General features: G+C 42.0%; 2 protein-coding genes across 3 annotated transcripts in view; one reads left to right on the top strand and one right to left on the bottom strand.

Moving 5' to 3' along the window:
• Positions 1-306: 306 nt before the first annotated feature.
• On the bottom strand, positions 307-9,718 carry znf513a (zinc finger protein 513a). Of its 2 annotated transcripts, none has more exons than XM_020097621.2 (5): positions 9,578-9,718; positions 8,204-8,340; positions 6,704-6,838; positions 3,159-3,917; positions 307-2,909 (listed from the first exon to the last, which is right to left on the bottom strand). In XM_020097621.2, exons 2-5 carry the CDS (start codon positions 8,241-8,243, stop codon positions 1,951-1,953), a joined length of 1,893 nt encoding a protein of 630 aa, XP_019953180.1. In that variant the 5' UTR covers positions 8,244-8,340; positions 9,578-9,718; the 3' UTR covers positions 307-1,950. The 2 variants fall into 2 exon arrangements, with proteins under 2 accessions (XP_019953180.1, XP_069371698.1); XM_069515597.1 differs by lacking the exon at positions 9,578-9,718 and adding an exon at positions 9,358-9,497.
• Positions 9,683-10,006, top strand: part of LOC109636087 (E3 ubiquitin-protein ligase RNF19B) — a 22,063-nt gene continuing 21,739 nt past the window's right edge. The window contains exon 1 of the mRNA XM_020097619.2: positions 9,683-9,811. The gene's annotated coding sequence lies outside the window, so the exon portion shown is untranslated. The remainder of the gene's footprint in view (positions 9,812-10,006) is intronic.

Here is a 10,006-nt window from a genome sequence, read left to right as displayed (position 1 = left end):
ACTGATGAGCTACTAACCGTCTGTCTGCTGTTTGATGCTGGACAAATAATCTTCACTGGCTGTTTCTCTATCTGCAGCTGCTGAAACAAAGATGTAAGAGTGTTTATTTGTGATAATCAGCTTGTGATAATAACCTGTGGGTGTTCTTGCTATGAACGAACGCTTTCACTTCACACAGCAATTTTACTGATCGCTGTTATGTTATTTCCAGTCGCTCCACACAGCGACATCATTCAAGTTAATGAGATGATACTTAAATTAGATGCTGAGTTTGTGCCAGTCAGAGAAACACAAATGAGAAGCAGCCTGATGTCGGACATTCAATGAAATGAATCCCATGTGTTTATTTGAAATTCCTCACTTAAGGCATTTATGAGACACTGCATAAGGACAAAAATGGACACTCGGGGGATGTTGTACTAATCGATGGGTTGGATGATGATGATGGTGTCATGGCAAATTGGCAACCTGAAAAATATCTCACTTGCATATAATAGTCATTCACAAATAGAGTCAAATTTAAATTATTGTTATTCCCTATTGTTCTTTCCATGGAAACTAAATGACACCACACATTGAAAATGGAAAAAAAAAGTCTAATTCTATATATTACCGTATGCAACTCTAGCCTCGTATTACAGCCACATTAGAAAAATAAAACAACTATTACACACTCACATGCTTGCTAATAGTGTTATCTTTTTTAAGTAAAAAAAAACATGAATGGGCTAATTTCACAGTCAATAGTAAATAGTAGGAGGAAGGTGATTCTACAGTCTGTCTCGACAAAGACCCAAAAAGTAAAGTTAGATTACTGATATGTAGCAGATTTGTGGGGGAAATTATTTGAACATGCCCATGTCCCTCCTGAATCACAAATAAGATATTGATGCTTTTCCCATCTCAGAACTGAATCCTAAACGTGCCAACATGTCGCTGTGTGTATGATTGTGCTTTTCCCTTTATCCATACAACCAACTAAAATGCTTGTGCATGCAGTTTTAGTGTTCAAATGTTTTTTTGCCAACATTCTTGTTTTCCACTTCACTTTCTATCCTGAGGGGTTTGGCAAAAAAACAAAAAAAACCCACAATCTAGTCAAAGTTGCAGGAGATTATTTAGAAACACAACCTTATTATTCAATATAGTTTTAGCGAGTGTAAAACAATTCCAGTACTTTTAAAAAGCACCTTGCTTGTTGTACATACATTAGTAAATTCATCTGATGGCATGCCATGACCAGAGCTGTGCCCCAATGCAAAGGAAAACACAATACTGGCTCTTCACGAGGACCCATCTTTACTGAAAGCTGCACTGTGTAGTCTTCTCAGCATATTTTAAGTTGAGTTTTAAGATAAAATAAACCTCAACAGTCAAACCAAAGGTAAATCAGTCTCCTGTCATGTGATATGAGTGTTATAAGAATTCTGTAAATCAGTTACATTCATGTTATTTTATTTTGATTCTTGTGGCACTGACGACTTCGATAAAAACATCGATGATCTTTTATCAAACAAATAAAAGAAACTACACGGTGCAACGTAACAGTTCGGGGGAAGTTGTGCAGCAGCTCCATGTAGATTTGTTCAGGAGTATTTGGTAGAACAGGATATGTGTTTTTTTTGTTAAGGGGAACTGTTAAAAGAAGCGCGCAGTAAAAGACTGAACCAGACAGTGAAAAGACTTTGACAGTAAAGACCATTAGTCGCGACATAAACACAGCGACAGAGGAGAAGACAAACTATGAACAGACTCATCCACCTTACTTAATCCAAAAGGCATCCGACAATTGGTTTTTCATAATTGTGCGAGATTCTACAAATTAACAATTAGCAGCCTCTGAAGACGTCTGACGAAACACTAAACGACGGACACGTTAAAACAATATAAAGGCTCTGTGAGAATAAACAAAAACACAATTGCTGGTAGCTTAGTTCTGCTGTGTTATATTTATACAATCTCAAGTTTGTAGCACGAGTGTATAGTCTGACCTCCCTCCCGAGACATATACTGCATATCAACTCCTGCTTCTTTTCTGTGAGTCTGGCCTCCCCCTCCCATCCCTTTCCCCACTTCGTCGTCTTCGTCGTTGCCAGTCATTGGAACCTTGACCCAGCCGTCTGTGGCCAGGCCGTGTTTCTTCTGGTGTCTCTTGTAATTGTCCCAGTGGCCAGTGGTGTAGCCACACTCCTGACACTTGTACGGCTTTTCCCCCGTGTGCCGCAGCATGTGCCGCTTCAGGTTCATGCTCTGGTTGCAGCTGTAGCTGCACACGGCACACTGGAATGGTTTGGCGCCCGAGTGCACCCGCTGGTGGCGCTTCAGGTTGGCCAGGTTCCCGCAGGCGTAGTCGCACAAATGGCACTTGTAAGGTTTCTCGCCCGTGTGCACTCTGTGGTGACGCTTGAGGTTGTCGAAGTGCGCTGAGGCGTAGTCGCACTGTGGGCACTTGTACGGTTTCTCGCCGCTGTGAGTTTTCATGTGGCGTGCCAAGTGGTTTGGGTAGTGCGTGAGGAAGGGGCAGGCGGCGCAGGTGTACACCTTGTCGCTGCGCTCGCCGGGGCTGTTGGGAGACGACGAGGCGTCTTTAGTCAGCATTTCAAGGGTACACTTGGCACAAATTTGGGCTGAGGAACCGTCCTCATCCTCCAGGACAATGCCACACAAACGGCAAGTAAAGGGAAAAAGTGAAGGGGGGAGGGTTGCACCGTCTGATACGTCTCCCCTATTTGTCCTGTTTCCCTCGTTACCTGTGGTCGGCAGCACAGGCGGAGGCTGGTGGCTGGGAGCAGGGTTAGAGGGCGGGATGGGTGGTGGTGATGCCCCCTTTAAGCCATCGAAGGCCGACAGGAAGTCATTGTTCGGGGCTCCTAAATTCAGGTTAGACGTCGGCCTTTCCACCTCTGAAACTTCACACAAAGACATATTATGTTATATTAATTACAAATAGTAAAACTTTATATTTATAGCACTTATTTAAACAAGGTTACAAAATGCTTTACAAAATATATGTCAATAAAATGAAACAAGATAAGAAATTTAACAAGAAAGAAAATTAAAACCAGTTAAAAATCAGGCATAGAAAATCCTTTCCTATAAACAATGATTAGTGTCACAGCATCATGGAGAACAGGTATGATTTATAAAAACAAACATACCCTTTGCTGAGGCACCAGGCTCTTCTTCACTGGGTCTTTGCCCGGTCACATGCCTCTTCAGACTGTTCAGGCCAGGGGGGGGTCTCGGCGGAGCCTCCTGTACAGAGCCAGCAGAGGGCACATGCATGCGCTGGTGCCTCTTGAGGTTGCCGAGGGAACTGCATGCAAAAGTGCAGGTGTCACATTTGTAAGGTTTCTCCCCGGTGTGAATGCGCAGGTGACGCTGCAGGTTCACCAGCTGGGCCGAGGCATAAGTGCACAGGGGGCAGTTGTAGGGCTTCTCCCCATTGTGGGTCTTCATGTGGCGCTTCACATGATTGGCGTAACGCGAGGAGAAGCCACAGAGGTGACATGAGTGCAGCTTGGCCAGTTTGTCCTCGGCTGTCAGTGCTTTGTCACCCATCCCGTCGCCATCGAGCTGCGAGTGGGAACCTGAGCGAATCCCGCTTATGCCTCCAAAGGGGGAGCAGAAGTCTGTAGTCTTAGCTTCCCTGGAGGCTTTGCAGCACCTAAGGCAATACGGACCAACGAGGTCTATGCCAGGTCCCAGAGGTTCATCGCGGAGCTGTCCGCAGCCCCTGCAGGACAAGTACGGGGGAAAACTGGGCTCCGACTGGGCTGCTCTGCCCTCATCTTCCCGCCCGTTGTCTGTCGTGCTGCGAGAGTTGTCTGTTTCACTTTCCATGCTGAGCTGGCCGTAGGCAGGGCTCTCCTCATCACCCAGAGGATACACAGAGAAACCAATCTCAGCAGCTACCTCTGTGCAGGGAAGACAAACAGGAGAAAACTGATTCCAGACACTGCACGAGTCTTCAGCAGAGACACACAATCCAATCTCAGCGCTGTACAACTGGGAATAACAAAACAGAGGGCAGTCGTTCACTACCACTCTCTAAGGCTTTATATTTGAAACCCTTCTGTCTCTCTGCATTTAAACCAGATGACCTTGATCAAGCACATACTCTCAGTCAGATAAAGGTCTCTTAGGAGAAGTATAACAATGTTAATAAGAACAGTACAGAGAAGACGCTCAACAAGCACCAGAGACATTTACAGATATATCAGCCACATGGGGTCAAACACAAGAAGCAGATGTTCAACACAAATTAACAGAAATCCTAAATTAGCAGTATTAAATAAGGGGGGGGGAGTGGTGATATAATTAAATGTTAAATCGTTACACAAAAATGCAGAAATTATTTGCAATTTTTCTAAGTTGGTACTGAAACATTCTGGACTCCCACTCAAACAAATTAGTTTAACTGCTTGCTGTAATTACAATGCAATTAAAACACCTTTCAAATAAAGTGCTTCCGTCCAGTTCAAACTAACCTTTGCAAACTATTAAAAACAACCATCCTACTGAGCAGGGTAACTTCAGGACAGAGAATCTTTTCAGGACAAAAAACAAAGTAAGAAAAGGGAATTTCCAGAAAGAAGGTAACATTCGATACTCACAGCTCTTATGAGGTTTTTTGAGAATAAAGAACAGAAACAATGAGAAAAAACAATTTTCCCAGCCGTTAGAAAGAAAAGCTTCATGGGGTTCAAAAGACTCCGGCGCTCTCCAGCTTCAGTGCGTGCGTCTGAGAGCGAACAAGCCAGATGGAAAACCACCTTCTCTCACAGATGCAGACGCAGGATGTGAGGAAGGCGAGAGTCGAGGCTGCCCTTTTATCCTGCCCCATGGAAACCCCTCGTGGATGATTACCGTGCCTAATGATAATGATGATGACTATAATGGTGAGGCTGCTGCTGATGATGATGAGGGTAGATGATGATGATGATGATGAGGGCAGATGATGATGATGATGATGAGGGTAGATGATGATGATGATGATGATGTTGGGGGGAAATGATAATGGCAGTAGGGTTGTGGGAGCAGAGGCAGCAGATGATGATGATGATGATGATGATGATGATAAATAAATGCCCTCTTATAATGGTGTCCTTGATGGTAATAGTCCTATTTTTTATTACCCTTATATAATAATGGTGTCTCAGCTCCTTTCTCTACTTTTCTGTTTTTTAGATCACTCTCTCTGACAAAGATGCATGCTGGGAAATACGAGCTGGTGGAGCCATCTCTCTTACTGTTGAACAGAGGGGCTACTCTTCATCACAGAGAAAGTCAGCGGTGAAAGTCGTCTCTGTAGTGCCACTGCTCTACTTCCTCCAGTGGTTACAAAAATTGAAATAATTTTCATCTTTGATTCACTATACGTCTTCATGGTAATGGACAGGATGTGAAAATGAGGGTTTACACACAAAAACACGATGCTCTTGCCCTTTCACCGAGCAATCGTAGGACTAGATTGAAATGCACTATAATGGGCCGGGCTGCGTGACCCTCCCATTCACATTTATTGTATAATCAATCAACACATTTGCAATATGTGGGATAACATGTCCATGAAATATACCAACAAATAACAATAAGCAGAAGAGCCACCATGCAACATTCATAAACAGAGAAACACCACAAGTGAATGGACAGTTAGACAGCGGGCTTTTAGAGTTAACGATCATTTGAATGTTCATTAAATCAAACCTTATTTTATATGAGCAATGTTCTGCAATAACCATTTAATGAAATTAAGTTTATGTTTTTGTCTGCGCTGTTAGCAGGACTAAGCTACAACTAGTCAACAGATTTACATATTTTGTGGAGGATGACCTCAGGAAGAACCCAATCCATTTTGAATTGGATCCAGATCAGGGATCAGATCCAGTAATCTTTTTCAGTTTCTTTAAAACTGTGAGATTTTCCATGATTTCATACAGAATCATTTATGGATCTGGATGAAAAACATCTGGCATGTTTAGGGGTCTGATATTTGTGAATGTGTGCAATTTGGTGCACATCCAAATAAGAATCTGGATCTAGTGAATTTAAATGTGGGTTTCTTGGCAGAGGTATGCTAGTTACATTCTATACTTATTCATCCATATTGTAGATTTCAGTGTTATTACACTGCTACTGGCAGTGAGTCGGTGTCTGACTGGCTTCATTTTGTCTACAGTATCTGCACATGAGGGATTTCCAGAACACAATGCAGCATGTGATCCAGCATTGCTGTAATTTTAGTACAATGCCATCAGCTGCACTGTTTACTGTTTACTGCTTACTGCGTACTCATTAAACTGTGTCAGTGAATTAACGCTAATGCCAAAATGAACATTTCCTACAGCATGTCGTTTAATTTTTAAAATGTGCAACTGGTGGCTTTTATTGTGAGGATCTGAGGATCAGTTTGTAATGTTGAAGGTTTTAATGGAACAAGCAGGAGCAGCCACTGTGAGCTGTTTAATGAAGTGCTGCAGGCAACAGGTTGAAAATGAGATTGTGGTTGTGATAATTTTGGTTAAAACAACATGAGCTTGGCTAAACTATAAACAGATACACAAGCTGCGCCTCTTCCGTATTTCAGACAAAGTAGGGCCAGTTGGTGTTTTCGTATCAAAGCAACGCAATGCAACATTTATACCTTAAAAAAGAAGCTTCAACATGATTATGAGTCATTCAAAACCAGCTGATTACAAACCTGAGAACTTTTCCAGGCCTAAAATCTTGTTGTCATGATCAGGATCACCAAACTCAAGGTCTTGTCCGAGAAGGAAGTCTGTGTCTAATGAGAGGTTTCCAGGAGCTTCAGTGGCTACAGCATCTTCAGAATCCACTGCAGTTACAGAGAGGAGTCAATAAACAACATTAAATCATTAATATCACTCTGCTAACAGTTGTAAAAATGGTTCATTATTAATTATTTTGCATGAAAACTTTACTATTGCGGGCAGGGAAAAAGCAGAAAGCATATTTTTAGAGAAATAAAAACAACACTGAAGCCTCTTGAGTTACTGTGGTGGGATACAACCACAATCAGATGTGGCTTGGTGGGGAACTTTTTAGTAAAGATGATTTAGTAACCCCTAATCCTAAACCCTAACCCCTAATCATCTGTGTAGTTAATAGCCTCCATTTTTTATAAATATTTTGCCAACATCAAGTTTAGCTGAAAGAGGGTTATTACAATGAGAATGCTGCCTTAACCCACGGCAGATTACTCAGAGAGGAAAATGACACAACTCTTGTCTTTTTATGTACAAAAGCATTTCATGAGCAAAACAAATGAACCACTAACTGATGACAAATTGAAGTGTTTCACTGCGGCTACAGCTAATGACGCCTGAAACACAAAATTGGCCTCTCAAGCTTGATGGAATCAAAACAAGTATCACACAGCTGTCACTCCACCATCAGGCCAAGTCAAGGACACAGTCACACTCAGCCCCTTTCAGGCAAATCCTCATACAACGGCCTCATGCTGCCATCTACTGGTTGTTTTAGTGCCTGACATTTAATGACGATACTATTCATGAGGATGCAGGATGTTTGTTCTTACAGAGCCACACCTCATATTAGATTAATATGTTTGGTTTTTTAAACAGCGCCGTTAATGACTATCTCACTATTAAATGCAGGGCCAAGGGAATGGGAATACATTACTGGAAAACTATTATGCCAGATAGGAACACAGCCATGAATCACAGTAGTGAGTCATGATGATTGCATCTCCTCAGCTAATTTGTTGTGGGTTCATGAAGATAGAAAGTATTTAAACAAATACCATCCCTGACCCTTATACGTGAGCATGGATTTCTCACCCTAGTGAGAGGTCGAAGGGTCCGTAGCATATGAACTCCACGTGCAGCAACTTAAAATGAATGGTAGTAATAGCTATTCAATTCTAAAGCAGATATATCTACGAGACAGATTACAATTGAACAAAGAAAGACATTTGCTCATAACAAGTAGTTGTGTTTATAGAAATTAAGTAACTCTTTAACATTTCTTCCTGAGCAACATTGTGTCGGTATGATCCATATGATGGATCGATGTGAAGAGAATAACAAGAAACACATGGTAATCATTCAGGCCAGTATTCAAATGAACTAATCATTGTTAGATGAGTTATTATTTCAGCAGTTCAGTTATGCTGTGACCTATAATATTGAAAAAAAACCAACAACCTGGGAACACTTACACTTGACTGGCTGTGGATTCTGCTGTTTTTTTCTTGGCATCTTCCAGTCAGCCTCTCTCTGTTTTGCAGCGTCTTCTTGCAGACTTCGACAACCATCAGCTCATTCTCGTGTGTTTGGAAGATATTCTGTAGTAGTACTACAGGTGCAAGACAGAAGACAAGACGTTGAAAAGATAGGGCTGCAAATAACAATTCATTTAAAAAAAACATTAGTATGCACATTATTTTGCACAATTCACAGTTACTTAGTTTTATAAAATGTTATGTCTGCTATGTATAGAGCTATGCATGAAGTTTACCTCCAAGAAACATTGCACTTGAAAAAAGAAAAAATGTGCAGAGACAGAATCTTATGTTGAGATTTTTTTTTACAAATATAGATGTCAGTGGTATAATAATGTTTTATCATATATGTGACAGTTGTATTGTCAGAGGTTTGTCGAGTGTGAGGTGTGTCTCTCTGAGTGTGTTTGTTCTTGTCTTGTCCTGTTTACTTTATGACGCAGGTTGTAATGACACTAATGTCAAATGCAAAGCTTTTGTGGACCCAAGGAAGAACAGCTGATGGGAGATCTTACTAACTAACTATACTGAAATATTAGTTGATCAAATAAATCATTTCAGACCTAAAATCAAAACAGAACCTCAGTGATCATACTGTTTTCCCGATTTGATCCAGTCCCCCATTGTTCTGGACCACAAGTCCACACTGATGGTGTCATCTAAACAAACCACTAAACAGTGGATAACAGATTATTTCACGCCTTCCTTCATAACTGTACTGTAACATGTGGAGATGTGTTTCCCTACTTCACCCTATATTCAAATAAAACAGCTAACAACTCCTTGTTCATCATTTGCAGCAGATCTATTGTGTGCTACAGTGAAGCTAAATGGGGGATATTTGCATAAAAAAGTAATTAACACGCTGCAACAAAGCAGGTCACTCAAATACACTGATATGAACGAGATCTCTCACAGCTAACACACCTCACAGGACACACGTGTCCCTGTGGCTGTGGGAGCGGGTGGTTTTCACACTGTAAACAAACAGGAAACCCACAGTTACCCAGCCAACCACAGGGCTACCTTAACAAAATGGCTAACACGTTAGACAGAGAGCAATCAAGCGAGCCAGCTTCACACAGACGTGCCTTCGTGTAGCTTGCAGCTAGCTAATGTCCCCCACTGCACAACAGGACGTGTCAGCCTCATCTGTGGAAAGTGCACGAGCTGGCGTTTGGCTAATCACAACCTCAGCGCGGTAATGACTGACGAGAGGCATCTCCAGCCGCGGGTGTACATGTTACCCTCTAGCTACGTTAGCCGAGCAGCTAATGTCAACTTCACCGCTTAGCTCTGATGCTAACTCACCTAAAAAACGTAAATATCCCTGTGGGCGGAGGTGGTTCCTGTGGTCGGGGAACGCGCCATCGGGTGCGAAGTGTTTGTCCTCACATGAACGACGTCTGGAGATCCGCCATTTCTTCATGAGCCGCGGTGACAAAGAAAGGCAATTAATGCTATTTTTCATAACTTAATTGATTTTCTCCTTCGCCCGCGATCCAGCTGCAGCGACACCGCCACGTCCGGCCCCGGACCTTCAGAGTAAGAGCGACAAAGCTAACGTCATCATAATAATAATAATAACTTTATTTATATAGCACTTTTAAAAAACACAGTTTACAAAGTGCTTTGACAGCAAAGCAAGAAAAGTGAATATAAGAGAAATAACAATCAGCTGGATGTAATTTCACAAGGAGGCCAGACAAACACGTTAAGGTGGTCAGGAACAAGGATGTG

This window comes from Paralichthys olivaceus, chromosome 19 (assembly GCF_024713975.1).
Source record: "Paralichthys olivaceus isolate ysfri-2021 chromosome 19, ASM2471397v2, whole genome shotgun sequence".
Taxonomy (NCBI): Eukaryota; Metazoa; Chordata; class Actinopteri; order Pleuronectiformes; family Paralichthyidae; genus Paralichthys; species Paralichthys olivaceus.
Note: the sequence above shows the minus strand (reverse complement) of the source record. Positions and strands in the feature narration are given on the sequence as shown.